The sequence below is a fragment of the Camponotus floridanus genome, unplaced genomic scaffold, assembly GCF_003227725.1.
Source record: "Camponotus floridanus strain SB8 unplaced genomic scaffold, Cflo_v7.5 scaffold125, whole genome shotgun sequence".
Lineage (NCBI taxonomy): Eukaryota > Metazoa > Arthropoda > Insecta > Hymenoptera > Formicidae > Camponotus > Camponotus floridanus.
In genome coordinates, this window is record NW_020229243.1 from 447,252 (window position 1) to 467,113 (window position 19,862).

Below are 19,862 nucleotides of genomic sequence, written 5' to 3' on the forward strand. Positions count from 1 at the left end.
TCTGAAAGAAAATGCGTGAGCACGTTTAATGCGTGTGCACGGCCTTCTCCTTGTTAAACAGGATAAGATAAATGCAACCATGATATAACAAGTTCCGACATTCTACAGCAAAAGTACAAAACAAAATAAAATAAACGTTACGTTACTTTACGTAAATTGTTGATGTCAATGTCAAGCAATAAAAATCCGTGAGTTCATATGATTCTGTGGAATTATCAAACATGGAGACTCTGTGGAATTATCAAACATGGAGACTGATAACGCAAAGGTATAAATGCGTTCGTCTATCATCAGCCACGCAGTTTGACTTGAATTAACACGCGGGTTGACAATTAGTCTCGCACGATGCGTATCTTACTTTTCACGATTCTGTGCCTCTCTGCGATCGCTTGTATAACGGCGACCAATTTTCTCCAAGGTCAACGTCAGAAAGGCGATCATGTCGTCACTAATAGAACTATTCGCATAGTAAGTTGATTTAGAAAGTATTTGTGTGTGTTTTATTATCTTGTATGTAAAATTTACATATTTTTTACTTTACTTATTGATTTTAAAAAATCTTTTAACAGAGATTATATGTGTCTTTAATTTACAAATAAATTTTATGTTTCATTCTGTAGATATTAAGAAAAATGTATCTCGTATGTTAATTATCTCATGCAAATTTGTTATTTAAATTTGACACTTTGTATCATAATTTGTGACCGGTTTATTTAAAATATATAAGCGTCAAAATTTATGTTCCAATATTTATCTCTTTTATAATGTACAATATTACAATCTAGCATATTCTAATAAATGTCTTTTTTATCTGATTTTATTTTGTTTTTTATCATAATAATTTTTGATATACTCAATACATAAGATTTTTGAGTTTTTTAATTATAATTGTTAAATATTTAATTAGTGACAATTATTATATATTATTTAATTTCTCTTTAAAGTTAAATAATTTTAATGTGCCTATTTAATGTGCCTATTTTATAATTACATTGCTTATTATTACTCTAAAATTTTATTTATATATTATAGCCTGTCGGTCGCCGGAGAGCTAGGATAGCTACAATCGGTATTTCAACTCACTCATCAGATCAAATTATTAACTTCGTTAATATTACTAGTATACAAGACAAAGAAGTCACTTACGTAGTGTCTAAAGGTGGCATTGGTTTACCGTTCATAGTAATAAAAGCTATTGGACAACAGAAGGAAGGATTAAATTTATACGTAGAAGGTTTCGCCAAGCTTATTCAGAGCGATGAAAGTAGTAGCTCATCCGACGAATCAAGCAGCAGTTCATCTGACGATTCAAGCAGCAGCTCACCTGACAATTCAAGTAGCAGTTCATCCGACAGTTCAAGCAGCAGCTCACCTGACAGTTCAAGCAGCAGCTCACCTGACAGTTCGAGCAGCAGCTCACCTGACAGTTCGAGCAGCAGTTCATCCGACGATTCAAGCAGCTCATCTGATAATTCAAGCAGCAGCTCATCTGACAGTTCAAGCAGCAGCTCACCTGACAGTTCGAGCAGCAGCTCACCTGACAGTTCAAGCAGCAGTTCATCCGACGATTCAAGCAGCTCATCTGATAATTCAAGCAGCAGCTCATCTGACAATTCAAACAGCAGCACATCTGATGAAAACAGCAATGCAACGAATGAAAACAGCAGCACACCTAGCAGTGCAAGTAGTAACACATCCAATAGTGGAAGTAACAATACACCGAACAATGCAAGCAGTAACACACCCAATGATGAAAGCAGCAGCACACCCAGCAGTGTAACTAGCAATGCACCCGTCAATGAAAACAGCAGTACATCCGGTGTAAACAGCACACCTGAAAATGAAAGTAGTAGCACAACCAATGATGAAAGCAGCAGCGCATCCAATAATGAAAGCAACACCACTCCTGGTGAAAGCACATCCAATGGAGCAAGTAGCAATACACCCAATGAAAACAACAGCACACCCGGCGAGGCAAATAGCAATGCACCCAACGATGGAAGCAGCAGCACGCCCAGTAGTGTAACTAGCAATGCACCCGTCAGTGAAAACAGCAGTACATCCGGTGTAAACAGCACACCTGAAAATGAAAGTAGTAGCACAACCAATGATGAAAGCAGCACCGCATCCAATAATGAAAGCAACACCACTCCTGATGAAAGCACATCCAATGGTGCAAGTAGCAATACACCCAATGAAAACAACAGCACACCCGGCGAGGCAAATAGCAATGCACCCAACGATGGAAGCAGCAGCACGCCCAGTAGTGTAACTAGCAATGCACCCGTCAGTGAAAATAGCAGTACATCCGGTGTAAACAGCACACCTGAAAATGAAAGTAGTAGCACAACCAATGATGAAAGCAGCACCGCATCCAATAATGAAAGCAACACCACTCCTGATGAAAGCACGTCCAATGGTGCAAGCAATACACCCAATGAAAACAGCAGCACACTCGGCGATGCAAATAGCAATGCACCCAATGGGAGCAGCAGCACGCCCAATAACTAATGTAATTAGCAACAATGAATTGAACGACATTGTTATTGTTTTTTAAATTGAAAACTTTTGTAAATATATTGTTTTCATATAATCTGAATATGTAACAATTATCATATACGTATTGCACATACATGAAATATATAAAGATTGCATTATACATTATGCAATGTGCTATTTAATTAATATACAGGGTGTATCTTAAAAAGCTCCCACTAAGCAAATAGCGTTATTCCTGATTAAAAACCGAGTCGAAAAGTCCTGAACCATTTTTTTTCAAGATTCATTATATAATTAATCAGATTTAAGTATTAAAAAGATTTCTGAAAAGATGAACTGTTTAAAATTTGACACAAAACAGTTTATTTTTTTGCTTATCCAAATCTTCATATGTTGATGACGAGGAAGTTTGTCTTTTTATTGGCGCGAACTTTACTCATTAATTACTGCTTTATTAAACATTATGGAAAAAAATGGTTCAGGACTTTTCGACTCGGTTTTTAATCAGGAATAACGCTATTTGCTTAATGGGAGCTTTTTAAGATACACTCTGTATAACGTATATATAAATCTAATAATACAAGTAAGAATATACATGCTTTAATTTCGACATCAGTTTATAATGTGCCATTTTTTACGACGCCAGAATGCAGTATACGCCGGCGTGTACCTTGTAATTTGACGATTCTCGCGAACCACTTAACATCAAGCCCATACATTCCCATATAGCGCTTTTTCGAACGTTCCCTTTCTCTTATAACACGGTTTGACTAAGGTAAACCTCCAATCCGTTCGCAGGTAAACGATTATCCTCTCCCGCGACCCCTATCGTTTCTCGCAAAAGAATTGGGTATCTCTCGTTGCGAATCTCAGCAAAATTGCGTCGGCGCTTATTATTCCACGTGACGAAATGATGGTGTTCGTGGCCAAACACAAAGAGACATTCGTCTCAGTCGCGTGAATCGTGTAATCGCGCACAAACGATTCCACGCCCAGGGAATTTTACGCAGAAAATTTTACGCGTATATATATGATGGGATGGTTTTTGTAAATTTACATATGCACGCACGACGCGTCGCATATATTCCACATGTTATTCGAGAGAGTACGAACGAGATAGTCGTTTCTAACCGGTATTTTTCACGCATATCATTACGTTAATAGAAGGCGCGTTCAACATAATTTGACGCAGTTTCCGGATAACGTGCAAAACAAATATCGTATCGAAAAAGAAAAAAAAAACCCGCGCTGAAAATTAAATCAATTATTCATTTCTTTGTTTACGCTTTATTCAAGCTAAAGCGCATTTCCAACTGCGATATAAAAGAGGCTTTCAAGATCACTCTTTCCCGATCTTTCTTTACACTCAACCTCAATATTTGTGTTAAATTATCGTATAACACCGGACTGTATAATATTTTCCTACGGATAAATATAATTATTCATTAACTTTCTTTTCCTCGGTAATACTTTATTTTATATTCTTTTGCTGGTAAAAGAGAAAAGCCTTTCCTTTATGTACGCTGTAAAACTTCAAGCTGCATAAAATTATCGGCATTGCAGCATGTGATGAGTGTACGACCCTTTTTATATTTCTATTTTTTTTTTACGTTGACTGATCAAGCACGAAAGCGTTTTTATTTTTAGACGTTAACCACGGCCGCTTTGCCTTTCCTTTATATGTATAAAAAAAAAATCCGCTGAAAAACTTTTACTCGTCTCGCGCATAACGCGCTCGCACACATTCGCGTACACACACACACACACACACACACACACACACACACACACACATATATATATATATATATATATACATATATAAAAGAGTATATACGACATATACACAAGATATTACGCTCCGACGATTAAGAGAACGTTAAGAGGTCGAGCGAGGAGGGAACGAAACTCGTGCACCGATATTTCGGATGATGGATCGATATGGTGCCAACTGCGGTAATTTCTCTCTGAGGAGAAGCTAAACGAGATATGAACGACACGATTAATTCCCCCGAACGATCTTTTTCGGTGCTGTTAACGGTTATCTGATTGGCTCACGCAGCACCCGACCAGCTACAGTGCAACGTAACGAGCTGTAGGGATCGCTTTTTTTTGCTGGCACGATGGCGGCGGCGGCGTGCGTTCTTTTTGCACGACCGACCGATGGCGAGAACCCGGCTGGCAAGATCGGGCCGATTATTATGGCGAAAGAAGAGTGTTGAGCGCGAAATAATGTTTGCACGGATCCGCAATACGTACGTTTAATTAATAAACAGCACTCACTCAATACGCGTATCCCGGCGGTGGGCACGTTTTGAATAAAGACTATTGGAAATAATCTTCGAATATATATATAGTTTCATTTAAAAGTATATTGTTACTTGTGCTTTTGTTTTATTAATGTATTTTCCGCGCACTATAATAGATATAATAATATTAACAATAATTATTAATTATTACAAACACATCGATGATTATTATTAATTATGAAAATGTTATAATAATCTCGAAATTATCAAAAATTCTTATTTAATAAATATTAAAGGTATTTGAAATTTTCGAAATTGCATTAACTATTGTATTAATTTAGATAAAAATTGTTATTTTTCGTATTATTTTAAATAGTTTCTTCACATTATATCATTTCGAAAGCTAACTATTGTGTTTATTTAATAACAAATTATGAAAATAACTAACATTAATAATAATGCAGATAATAACAATAAATAACATGCAGATAATAACAATAAATAACATTAATAATAATGCAGATAATGTAATAAAATATAAACAATAATAAATTTAAAAAACACAAGCCGTGAGAGAAAATAAATGGAATAAATACAAATTCCAATAAATAAAAATCAAATGTTTTGCTTCTTATAAAATAATTTTAATTAACTATTTATGATCTAAGAAAAATAGATTCTAGAACAGCAACACGTATCAGTAATAATTATTGAAATAATTTCGAAATTATCAAAAATTCTTATTTAATAAATATTAAAGGTATTTGAAATTTTCGAAATTGCATTAACTATTGTATTAATTTAGGTAAAAATTATTTTTCGTATTATTTTAAATGTTTCTTCAAATTATATTATTTCGAAAGCTAACTATTGTATTTATTTAATAACAAATTATGAAAATAACTAACATTATAATGCAGATAATGTAATAAAATATAAACAATAATAAATTTAAAAAATACAAGCCGTGAGAGAAAATAAATGGAATTAATACAAATTCCAATAAATAAAAATCAAATGTTTTGCTTCTTATAAAATAATTTTAATTAACTATTTATGATCTAAGAAAAATAGATTCTAGAACAGCAATACACGCAGTAATAATTATTGAAATAATTTCGAAATTATCAAAAATTCTTATTTAATAAATTAATATTAAAAGTATTTGAAATTTTCGAAATTGCATTAACTATTGTATTAATTTAGACAAAAATTGTAATTTTTCGTATTATTTTAAATGTTTCTTCAAATTATATTATTTCGAAAGCTAACTATTGCGTTTATTTAATATCACAAACTAACATTATAATGCAGATATAATGTAATAAAATATAAACAATAATAAATCTAAAAAACACAAGCCATGAGAGAAAATAAATGGAATAAATATAAATTCCAATAAACAAATATCAAATATTTTGCTTCTTATAAAGTGAAAAAAATAATTTTAAATAATTATTTTATATTAATTATTTATGATCTAACAAGAAAAATATAGATTCTAAAGATCAATATCTTTTCTATTCAAAAGCTATTTTTTATTTATATTATGCGCATACCCGATACCTCGAGTATTGTCAAATTTAGAGCTCGAACGAAACTGTCCACCCGCATTTGAATCTTTTATACGCGACAAACTTATAGTTCATTGTAATATTAATTTTTCGCATCTCTGCCCATCCACGAATATTTAATAAATAGCGTCGGTATCGCGCAGATATACGCCTTGTTTGCACTGCAAGCGTACGTGACGTTTGCAGGTTGCGAATGAAATATGTATCACGCGAGCGGTTTTAGCACGTATGACGCGTTCAAACATTTTACGCATTCATAACGACGCAGGCAATTACCCTCCCCAAGTTGCCAGTGCGATAAGTACCGAGCTAAAAAACTATAAATCTCACGAGTTTCGTGACACGCGCCGCGCGATCTTCCAGCATCACAGCCATGACGAGCGTCATGTGGGTACCCATGTAATATCAAAGCGTACCGTGACAAATCCCAGATTACCTTTCGGGGATAACAATACGGGCGACAACACGGTATGTAGAAAGCGGAACCGTGATGTTAATTTCCTGTTGCCAAGCCAAACAAACCAAACATGGAGAAACAAAGACTCATGGGGGATCTTTGCTACGCCTGTCTGCTTCCCTCCTCTTGCCGAATCGTGACTTCCGTCGTTAAAGATATTTGCCACTCGTGCGTGAAAAGCAATCGTAACATAAGTCCGAAATTGCCTTAATATTTCATAATGATATCTTATATTAAGTAAAGTTTAGATAGAGAAGTATAATGTATATTATTAATTATTAAAATATTGTAATAATTTTCAGAAGTATAGAAAATTGAGTTCGAGAAAATCGCTTGTTATCTAAAAAATGCAAGCAATGTGGGGCAAAATTATAGAATGAAAATTTGTTCAATTAATGAAGCATCAACTTTTTTGATTTATAATATCCGAGCATCAACTTTTTCAATTTATAATACCCGATATTATTGAAATGGAAATTTGCATTTCAGGAAACAAAAGTTTGCAAAAATAACTTACTGTTCCAAATAAATTGATGAATATCGATGTTACGAAAATTGGGAAAACGCAAATATAATGCGACATATACGTCAGTAGAATGATTTTTTCAAAATGAAACGAAAACTAGAAAGAAATATAACAATAAATTAAATATAAATTCAGTTTTGCATAAAAAAAAGTAATTTATCAAATATGATAATCTCCTTTGAATGTGAAAGAGAAAAGCAACGGAGTCATGTATATAGATCAGAGCTTTAATTAAAAAATGTAACAAGCCATTAAAACGCGGGGACAGATCTGAGATGATAACGTGCCACATTATATATTTATTTCTAGAAAAGCAGACAAGTTGTATAGTCGGACTCTTTGTCTCGCTTTCCATAGCTTCGAAGTTTAATTAACCCGTGCGAATTTGCGTAAAGAAAAATTACGCCATTGCATAAACAAGATGCTGTTATTATCTCGGAATATAGTTAAATTTGTAGCGCGTAGCACGATACAGTTGAATTTTAGTGCAACTGGAATGTATAGAACTTATATAAACTTTCGACCCTAGTCTCTCTCTCTCTTTCGCTGTATTCTTAATTCATTAATTTCAAAGTTACTTTAAAATTGTTGAGGCATCAATTCTCACAAATCTCTCTTTCTCTTTCTTTCCATCAATTCTAAATTATGAGTAAATCTTCACTCTCCCTATTCGTTAAAATCAGAATACACTTTACCATCTTCGAATAATCTTAAAAAAGTAGAGATATTTAACGATGCATTGCGGTAAGAAATTTTAATATAAATAAATGTGTAACTCGACCATCACATTTCATCTACTTTTCCTTTACATTTTCTCTGCAATAGTGGCGAAAGAGTGAGTAAGATCCCGGTATATTTTCGTTTAATACCAAGAACTTGTACAAGGCAGAATAGTTTTCGTGTGTGTTATTATATGCGCGGCGCAGAAAGCTATTCTCACAAGCTATAAGCGAAGAAACAAGTTCTCTATTCAAATAAATCGGCTTTATAGAGTCGTAAAAGAGCTCGCGCTTCTACTTCCGCGTAATTTTGGATGCCCCTGCTGCAGGATTAAAGAAACCGCGCTCGGATTTCATTCTTAGAGAGCGTATTAAATATTAAATAAATAATTTCGGAATATATATAATAAGTAATAAAAGCAATAATTCTCAGTTAATTAATATTTTAATATTGTAAATCGAAATATATAATTTTTGAATTTAATAGGTACAGAAAAATACAATCCTAAATATTTAAGAATAAGTTTACTTGATAATATTTTTCTTTTTTTTCATATTGAGGAAGATCTAAATATCCGCGGGAAAAATTCGAATATTTTATGTGATTCTAGAATATTATAACATTTTGAAAATGCAACTTTTTAAATAAAATAAAATATATAAAAAAATTAATATAAAAAAATAATAATAATAAATATAAAATAGAAATAAAATAAAATATATAAAAATACTTAACATACGAAAATTATTTTTATCATCTTGCATCAATTCCGTTCGTTCATTATGTTAAAATTCGCAACAATTATTAATGTGACATTGCAATATTGTTAAATTAAAATTGTCGACATTCTGCGTATGTCGAAACGTTTCTAAATTGCTTGAAACGATAAGACACATCGACCAGTAAACTGCATAGTGTAATACAATGGGAGCATATCTAACCAGGTGCAATACGAAACGAATGCAATTGCAAGGATTGTAAGGATATAAGCACGACGACCACGTTCGCGCCGTAGAACCGCGTCTAAAGTTCCCATTATTGCTCACGTTGCTACACGACACGGCCAATATTAATCGGGAGAATAGAGAAGATCCCACACCCTCTTTCTCCCTTTGCCTCTTCACGCTTTAATGCCTGGGAAAGTGTCAGGAACGAGCGTAGACCGAAAAGTGGAACAGATTCGTACAATGCCAAGAAAGCGGAGAAATGCGGAGGCAATTTATACCAGGGCACACACAGAGGCTATTCGGCGGAAATGAGGTCCAAAGTGGATAATCGTAGGACGCTACATGGCTATAAGACAGTCTTCCTCCCTATTCTGTTCTTTTAATATCACGAAATAATGAAGACGTATCGTGATTCGCGTAGCCGAAATCTTTTTCTTCCTTAATCCGTAGACTTTGAGCTTGCTATGAACCACATTCGTCGTTTACGTGTAAAACATAGATGACATTTTAATTGTGTGATGTGTTTATCTATAAATATTCGCGTAATGTAAACAATCGTGATATTCATGAAATAAAACTGTAAAAAAACCATTTCTGAAAATACACATCGAAAAATGCGTAAAAAAATTATTCTACGTTCTATGATCTTTAAACGTATTTAAATTAAAATACTACATATCATTTTTTATATAATTTTTAAGATACGAATATATAATATATTAATCAAAAATATATAATATTGAATATGTATAATAAAATATAATAATAAAATATTTATATAATAAGATATTTTATTTTGTTTATTGCATATATTATATTAATTTTATTATATTAGATTTTGGTATTTTAATAATTTAATAATTATTATAAATTTTAATAATTTTGGTATTTTAATAATTATTTAAAATTTTAATAATTTAAATATCCTTATTATATTTTTTGTGTAACAATAAATGTAAATTTCTTTATCATAAAAGGATTATATAGACAAGAAATTACAATAAATAGATTAGAGCTAATATTAGGTAAAACAATTAAGTTTTTCTTTTTCGAAAAATGTAACAGTCCTTGTCAAAACCTTTTTGCCTGATTAATGTCCTTTGAAGCGATTTTTAATTCATAATTAATTCATTAATTCGCCAACAAATATTTGGAAATATTAATCAAAAATTGTTGACCAAATAAATATATTAAAATTCCCGACAATACAGTATCAAAATAGGAAACATTGATTTTCGAAAATCTCGATATATATTTAATTAAATGCCATATGTCTTTCTTTTTCGAAAAATGTAACAGTCCTTCAGTCAAAATCTTTTTGCCTGATCAATGTCCTTTGACGCGATTTTTAATTCATAATTAATTCATTAATTCGCCAACAAATATTTGGAAATATTAATCAAAAATTGTTGACCAAATAAATATATTAAAATTTCCGACAATACAGTATCAAAATAGGAAACATTGATTTTCGAAAATCTCGATATATATTTAATTAAATGCCATATGTCTTTCTTTTTCGAAAAATGTAACAGTCCTTCAGTCAAAATCTTTTTGCCTGATCAATGTCCTTTGACGCGATTTTTAATTCATAATTAATTCATTAATTCGCCAACAAATATTTGGAAATATTAATCAAAAATTGTTGACCAAATAAATATATTAAAATTCCCGACAATACAGTATCAAAATAGGAAACATTGATTTTCGAAAATCTCGATATATATTTAATTAAATGCCATATGTCTTTCTTTTTCGAAAAATGTAACAGTCCTTCAGTCAAAATCTTTTTGCCTGATCAATGTCCTTTGACGCGATTTTTAATTCATAATTAATTCATTAATTCGCCAACAAATATTTGGAAATATTAATCAAAAATTGTTGACCAAATAAATATATTAAAATTTCCGACAATACAGTATCAAAATAGGAAACATTGATTTTCGAAAATCTCGATATATATTTAATTAAATGCCATATGTCTTTCTTTTTCGAAAAATGTAACAGTCCTTCAGTCAAAATCTTTTTGCCTGATCAATGTCCTTTGACGCGATTTTTAATTCATAATTAATTCATTAATTCGCCAACAAATATTTGGAAATATTAATCAAAAATTGTTGACCAAATAAATATATTAAAATTTCCGACAATACATCAAAATAAAAAATATTGATTTTCGAAAATCTCTATATATATTTAATTAAATGCCATATGTCTTTCTTTTTCGAAAAATGTAACAGTCCTTCAGTCAAAATCTTTTTGCCTGACCAATGTCCTTTGACGCGATTTTTAATTCATAATTAATTCATTAATTCGCCAACAAATATTTGGAAATATTAATCAAAAATTGTTGACCAAATAAATATATTAAAATTCCCGACAATACATTATCAAAATAGGAAACATTGATTTTCGAAAATCTCAATATATATTTAACTAAATGCCATATTTTTTCTTTTTCGAAAAATGTAACAGTCCTTCAGTCAAAATCTTTTTGCCTGATCAATGTCCTTTGACGCGATTTTTAATTCATAATTAATTCATTAATTCGCCAACAAATATTTGGAAATATTAATCAAAAATTTTCGACCAAATAAATATATTAAAATTCCCGACAATAATTTGGAAATATTAATCAAAAATTGTTGACCAAATAAATATATTAAAATTCCCGACAATACAATATCGAAATAGGAAACATTGATTTTCGAAAATCTCGATACATATTTAACTAAATGCCATATGTAATCATCCGTTGAACTTTATCGAGAACATGATCTCGGAAAGAGCCACTGATGGACCGATACTCTTCCGTGCCAAGAAAATTCCGGTAGCAGTCGATGTAACAGTCTGAATAATCGAACGTCTAATATCGGTACGTCCGATATCCACTATCCAGGTTTCTATACGAATCGATATGTAGCGATATTAAAAGTGCAATTTCGCAGTCGGGTCTTTATTCCCGGGGAACACGATATCGGTTACTGAAGGGCAGATATACATATACATACACACATACATTCGGCGGATACGTTATTTCGTCGCGTGTATGAGAAAAGCCGATTAAAATTGGAAACAAAAGTTCTGTAGAAAATGCTCGATATAATCGCTTTGCGAGCGCACAGAATGGACGCTAAAGTAAGATCGTTAGAGATGCAAAAATATCCTTTGAAGGAATTAAAGAACCGCAAGAGGGACGGTATGGGCGCCAAGGGACGAAAGGCTGAAACATCCCTCCTAGATCTCCTCTCCTAATCAAAGCCGTTTTTCAAAAAGAAAAAAGAACATGAAAAGGAATTATTTAAAATATTATAGATCGAATCACATCGCATGATTGTTCGATATACTTAATAAAATTACTTGTTTAATTAAGTTTGATACGCTTAATAAAGTGTGTGTGTATTAGACAAATGAGAAATTTTATATTTTAGATAAATGAAATTGAAAATAAATAGTTTTCAGCGCGAGTAATGTTGCAGGGAATATCCTTAAGATGTGCTCTTTAAAAAAATTACGGATATATGATGCCAATCAGAAGATTGACAGACTTCAAAGGGGAAAAATCAGCGGCCACCCTATCCATTCACGTCGTTTTATCAGTGGAAAATGGTAGACTGGCGTATCAGAATCGATACAGATCGTAAAGAAAGCAAGTAACGCCTGTCACCCATCGCCAACTATTAAATTTCATTACGCTTTGTAAGATCATTAATCGTCGGAAGCTCCTTTATCGAGTCCTTTGCGCACGAGTGAGTTGTCGCGCGCCTGGAACTCGCCGAAGAAATCTCAGCCCAACTTCTGTCATCGATAAGGGAGGAAAGCGCGCACACATATACGTCACACTCTCTGGCTATTTGCCCGCATGCGACGAGAGCAATATTGTCGCGGGGGTGTTTGACCGAGAAAAACTTTTTAATCTCTCGGACGGGCAGATGCTTCGCCGCGCGTTGACGATTCTCGACATGACACGTCGCATTAAAATAAAAATCTTCACCAGATTTCCGGTGCGGTGTGTCGGCGATTCCGCAACGTTTTGCAAAAAATTCGAAATGTCATTCGAAACGTCAAACAGCGTGCGTTTATAGATCACAGCGAAGAATCGATATCGATATCGTCATTAAAAAAATCGTTTAATTGTACCAACAAGACGTATACACTGAGAAAAAAATCTGGTTGCATTAATTAGAATTCTGATAGATTCAACCAGTATGTCTGTTGGAAAATGGACGAACCAGAATTCTTGTAGGAATTACCAGATGAATCTGATTAATTTCTTCCTGTTAAATTTACCAAATTTTCTGATTAATAATACTAAACTCACTAGCACCAAGTGGTCTAAAATTTTTTTCATCTAATCTCAAAAGTCTATTCTGAATTCCAACAAGATTATTGGATAAATTCAATCGAGATTAATGAATAAATTATTTTAAATTCAGTTTGTTAGAAATTAAATTGATAAACAGTGATGCAAGAAGAGGATGCAGCTCAAACACACAATCAGAGAACTAGCGTCCTCTTTTTGGCACTACTGCTCGTAAGAGAAAAAAAAATATACATTGGATTTAATGTTAATTAAAATCTATTAAATGTTCTAGTTATAAAAAATCGAGTCTTATTATGATAATTAGAAATTCTTGTTTGATTTAACCAAAATGCCTTCACTCATACACTGAGAAAAATCGTTTGATTGTACCAACAAGATGTATATGTCATGATAAAATTGATTTTTTATAATTAGAACGTTTAATAGATTTTACTATAAGGATTAGGTTAGTATTTTCTGGTTGGATCTATAAAATTTCTTGTTACATTAATTTCTTTGCTTGCTTCTTAACTTAACTCGTATTCAATATTTGCCATGAAATGCATATAAAAAAGTAATATTAACGTTAAATCCAAAGTATTTTTTTTTTCTTACGAGCAGTAGTGCCAGAAAGAGGACGCTAGCTCTCTGATTGTGTGTGTTTGAGCTGCATCCTCTTCTTGCGTCACTGTTTATCAGTTTAATTTCCAACAAACTGAATTTAAAATAATTTATTCAATAATCTGGATTGAATTTATCCAATAATCTTGTTGGAATTCAGAATATTAAACAAACTTTGGAGATTAGATGGAAAAAATTTTAGACGACTTGGTGCTGGCGAGTTTAATATTATTAACCGGAAAATTTAGTAAATTTAACAGGAAGAAATTAATCAGATTCATCTGATAATTCCTACAAGAATTCTGGTTCGTCCATTTTCCAACAAACATACTGGTTGAATCTAACCAGCATTCTAATTAATGCAACCAGATTTTTTTCTCAATGCGTAAGGAGAGGTGCAATTGCGTTTATCGAGCCATCTCTACCTGTTCTTCATCGTCCATTCGAGGAAGATGGACGGAAAACACGCGCGCGTTTTCGATTGAGAAGGTCTACCTGAAGGGAGCTTAAAACGCGCTTTGAAAAACACGGGAATATCGTCCTCTCTCTCTTTCATCCTCCTCCGTTGATGCGGCTTTTACTTATCTCCGGCGGGCTTCAGCGTTGAAACGATAGGGAACTTTTTTAATCTACAGAGCGCGAACGAGCAGATGCTTTCACCGACGACGGTTTCCCGACTTGACACGCCGTGTTAAGAGCGCATTGAGCAGACGAGAGAAACGCTCTCTCTCTCGCCTCTCGTCCTTGGCGCCGCTTTCCCCTCAGGATTCTGACGGCCCGTGGACGTCGGGATGACGTGTCGGCAAAGATTTCGTTCCGGATGTCGTAGCAGCCCGAGAAGAGAAGGTTGAATAACGGGCGAGGGGAAGAAGGGATTTCACGAGGCGCGCATTAGGCGTTCACCAAGTATATAACCCGCAAGATCCGTAACTAGGTGTAGGATATTCCGGAGGGCCCCACGTCGAGCGTGAAGATATCATTTTTGATGTCCCGTCGCGAAGACACGTTTACTATCCTGATGTTTATCCCCTCTTCCTTTCTCCCTTCTCAATATTTATTTGCGCTCGGTTATTCGATAATTTTAATTATTTAATTGATAATATTTAGTGAACTGATACCGTATAAATAAATAAAAGATGCTCGATGCAATTTTAATAACTGTTTGATAAGAATCTATGAGCTTTGTCGTCCATTTTTATATAGGATGCGTCCAAGTGTAATCAATAAAGTCAAACATCAAATTAAATTTGATCTGATATTTTTTCTTCATTGGAAGTAATTTGTTTAAAAATTTCAAAATTATTCTTATTTTTGATCACAAAACAGAGAGAATATGTGTTTTACTAAACTCGAATTATTCTCGATAACTAATATGTCATTTTTATATTATCAAGTTAAAAGAGTATTATTTTATTTATAATATTATATTTAGATATGCATCTCAAAAAGATATGAATAATCCTAAATAAATTAATAAATTTCACTTTCTCTCTTTAATTATGTTATGAAATGTGAGATTAATAATGACGCGAAGATCGGAGCACATAACTTTTGTCGGAGCACATCATTTACTGAAGATAGTCCATCTAATTAATTAATTAATTATCTAATTAATTACAGAATTTTCTATATCAAATATATTTCTTTCTTTTGTTTTAGCAATATGAATTTAAAAAAAATTCTAGTATCTATAGTACAATGCCTTCAATAATATACATATTTTTGTGCACTTGCTCTATTTGAGTTATAAAAATATTTTATGCATAAAGATTCATTATATTGAGAATACAAAACATTTGTTTAATATCATTTTCATTATAATATTATATTTTGTTATAGATGAAAGGATCATACTTAAAAGGAAATATTCCAACAAGCTCAACAACGGAGATTGTTAAAAGAGAGAGGCTACAATAACACAACATAGACAAAATAAAAGACTAGTCATAGAAAAGAGAAAAAAATTAACTACAATATGGCAGACGAGTTGAAAATTAATGAAACCACAATTAAAAATTTAGCTAATAACTTTGATGATAGTTCTCAAAGTAAGTATGAAGAATACAAAGAGAACTGTGGAAAACAAAAGAAAGAGGATCCATTTTAATAATTGACAATTTATTTTAAGAGCAGAATTAAATTTAGAAATACGAACAATTGAGAATCTGAATATTGAAAAATAACTTGAAACATTAAATTATAACAGATAGACATTTTCGAAAAGTTCGCAATAATATATTAGAACAGTATTACAAGGAGATTTTGAAATATGCAAAATTTGTCCGACTCTACAGGCAATTCAAGAAATGACAAAGTAAGTAGACTTTGAAAATTTACTTTGCTTTTTAAATATATCTTATATAATTTGACCCATGGAATATAAAATTATTACTAATATTTTTTTTATTGTTTATCATATATAAATTATAAAAACGTTCACACTATTGCAGAACAGAAATCAAAGGCTGCAACAACACGAGAATTCTTATTTGATAAAGTTTTTACAGAGAAAATATTGTAAAAAGAAATATTTAAAGAAGAAGTGATGCCTTTACAATATTTATTCTTGAAAGCTATAATATTAAATTTGTGTATTCACTTTTGTGATCCCATTAATTCAAAGAAAGCTATAAAAGGAGATATGATAATTTGTAGAATAAAAGCGTGATACGAAATATGTATACATTATTATATACTTATAATATAAATAATATAATATAAATCTACTATAATATATTATATAATATACTATAATATAATATAAATATACTATTTGTATTTTTATGGTAGATGCTTTGTAGAAGAATAATATTAGAAATATATCAAATGGATGCGAGATCAAATATTTATTGCTTGTATAATCTCTTATATAAATATAAAATTAATTATATATATATATATATATATATATATATATATATATATAATTTGTATCCAGAAACCTTCTTGCGCGCGTGTGTGTGTTGGTCGGAAACTATGTGTATGTTCTCTTAATGAAATTCATTAAGCGATGGGTACGCGATATTGCGTTACCTAAACGTAACCTTAAGCGGACGATGAGGCAAAACCGCCTCTTGGTGGTAACGAGAGAAATAATATTAACGACGCAAAATGGCGTTGCAGGGGATCGCTTTACATAGTTACGTTTCAGTGGCGACCTTCCCATGCAAGATCGCGACCGTCGACGCATAATAATTCGAGATCATCCGCGGTGACGGGACGATTTTATCGCGTTAGCGCATCCTTTTGTCGGTCTTGTCGCGCGATAACGCATTATATACGACCGAGGAACTCATCTTCGAGGAAAGCCAGACTAGACTATAGGCTTGAACGATCGTTACAATTTCGTTCCGGATGCCGCTCTAGTTCGGAGTCCACCTGCATCTCTCATCGAGCGAGATGCAGCCTCACCAGATGATTCGTCATGGTAGAATCAGCTTTAACTGCTTTCTCTCTATCTCTTTCTCTCGTCACCTTTAGCTACCCTTGCACCCTATAACTGTGTTTTCTCTTTCTCTCCGCTTCTCTAAATTTTCCCTATTCTCTCTCTCTCTCTCTCTTTCTGTTTCCCCCTTCTGATGTCAGGCCAAACTTTCAGAGAAATACCGGCAAGCCTATCCAACCGCAGGATAGAGAGAACGGTGCACGGTCAGCCTGTTACCGTGGTAACGCGATACAGGAACTAAATTCCGTATGTACTCAGGGACTAAGTGCACTTCTAACGAAAATTTCACGGCCTAAGCAAACGTTACACCGACACTTAAACGAGATTTCATATTAATGTTTAAAGCGATATTCCGATCCTGTCGTTGCACAGATTGCAATTAGTGAGGGACAACTAGTGAACGTATACACGTAACTATGTGTATACGATGTATTGTGTTTGAAATGTTCAAGCGCTCGTAAACGCTTAAGCAGAATTTGCTAAATTTACTGCAGATTTACGATGTGGCAAATAATTGATATCTAAAGCAGCAGAATTCGTTTAAGGATGTTTTGTATATACAATCCCAGTAAAAAGTAGTTCAAATCAATATTGACGAATATATCCACTTTTGATGTATTTTGAGTAAGAAATTGTGTGGAATATTACAATTTTTTTTCTTAGCTACAGTGCAGAGATGTATTTTTTAATATTTATTGCGTTTTTACTGAAATATTCCGAATTGTTAATCGAAATGATTAATCGAATGATTAACTGACCTGAATATTTCATCTTTATTAATAATCATAAATTATTAAATTTTTATTATTATTTTATTTATTTTATTTATTATTGTTTCATTTTATTATTAAAAATTTTTTAAATTAATAAATAGATCTGGAAATACTTTCACAGATATTTATAAATCTTCTTGTGCAAAAATATAAAGCAATTTTATTAATTACATTTTTGTTGGAGTTGCTTCCTTAAGGATGTTTTGTATGTACAATCCCAGCAAAAAAAGATGAAATCAATATTGACGAATATATCCACTTTTGGTGTATTACTAAGAAATTGTGTGGAATATTACAATTTGATTTTAGCTACAGTGCAGAGATGTATTTTCTAATATTTATTGCGTTTTTACTGAAATATTCCGAATTTTGTTAATCGAAATGATTAACATTTGACAGAGAATTTCGCCTTGTGACAGATACATGGCTAACTTTATTTAATTATATTTAATATCTTTTTAACCAGTTAGTACTTGTATAATATTATTTGACCAAATATTTCCTCTGTATCTAAACTTTTGCAAATCTTAAACAAATTCTGAATATTATTTCCATGTGTTTTTGTCATTTGAACCGATGTTATACGTTTCCCATAAGAACACATGTTAATTCGGTGCAAATTATCCTTAAAACTTGTGAACGCTTTAAAATCGCTAGTGAATCGATTTAAAAATTGTATTGAAGATTCTAAACATATGTAAGGACATTCTGTACAATTTTAATTAAATTCTCAATATTTGGAAAATAGGTACAAAACCTATCCTTAAGGAGAATCCTTAAGGAGAACTGAAATTTTTGCATTTCTTTTCGTATTTTTCGCATTTTCGTGTGATATTTTACATTATTCGAGATAACAGAATATATATTCATATATTGTTAACGCGTCGAAAATAGAGATAAATCATCTCGCATTCACAAAGCACGTGATCAATCTTCCTATTTGACGATCACCAAGTATGTAACTTTTATTTTCTCGCGCAAAATTTATACCTTTAATCAAATCACGAACTTATGAACAGAAAATAAATGATGACTAACATGCTTCAAATCAGGTAGAATAATTTCACGTCTATTAATCTCGCTCTTCTACTATCACCAAAAAAAAGTTCATCAGAAGAAGATTCATCAGATCTCGTTCTTCTACTATCACCAAAAAAAGCATCATCAGAAAATCTAATATCACTATTCATGTAATTTGTTCCCGATTTTGCTAAAATCGTTTAGCAGAAATTTACGTTCAAAGTTGGCTGACCTAACTTGACATTAAGCTAATCCTTTTGCAACTTTGAATGTGAATTCCTGCTAAACGATTCGAGTAAGGAAATCGAGAAGTGCAGAAATAGAACAGTAGATTAGCACAGTAAATAGTAATATTAAATTTTACAATAACAAATGTAAACTTATTTGATGATAAGACACTTTATATATAAGGTATTACAGGTAGGTATAAAGATTAATATAAATATAAAAATTAATAAATTTGTGTTTGCGCACCAAAAATATTAAATGTAGATCGAATCTCTTTCATGTAAATTTGCGTGTGCGTCTGTGTACATATGTATAATTTCATTTCCTCTCAACTAGATAGAAAATTTTGATTGAAAAGTTTGAAATATTTCAACAACATATTTTCTACAAATATGTATTTTTGAAATATTTTAATATATTTTGAAGAGAATTTTTTCGATATCATACGTAATTTTTTTAAGATAATAAATATATATATATATATATATATATATATATAT

At 32.0% G+C, this 19,862-nt stretch overlaps 2 protein-coding genes across 2 annotated transcripts in view; both read left to right on the forward strand.

Annotated features, from left to right (window-relative positions):
• The first annotated feature begins 306 nt into the window (after window positions 1–306).
• On the forward strand, window positions 307–3,109 carry LOC105254616 (uncharacterized protein DDB_G0271670). The gene is made up of 2 exons (XM_011263404.3): window positions 307–468; window positions 1,033–3,109. Exons 1-2 carry the CDS (start codon window positions 346–348, stop codon window positions 2,509–2,511), a joined length of 1,602 nt encoding a protein of 533 aa, XP_011261706.2. The 5' UTR covers window positions 307–345; the 3' UTR covers window positions 2,512–3,109.
• A 12,762-nt stretch (window positions 3,110–15,871) lies between these two features.
• Window positions 15,872–19,862, forward strand: part of LOC112639997 — a 52,963-nt gene continuing 48,972 nt past the window's right edge. The window contains exon 1 of the mRNA XM_025415639.1: window positions 15,872–15,944. Coding sequence (XP_025271424.1) covers window positions 15,872–15,944 — 73 coding nt within the window. The remainder of the gene's footprint in view (window positions 15,945–19,862) is intronic.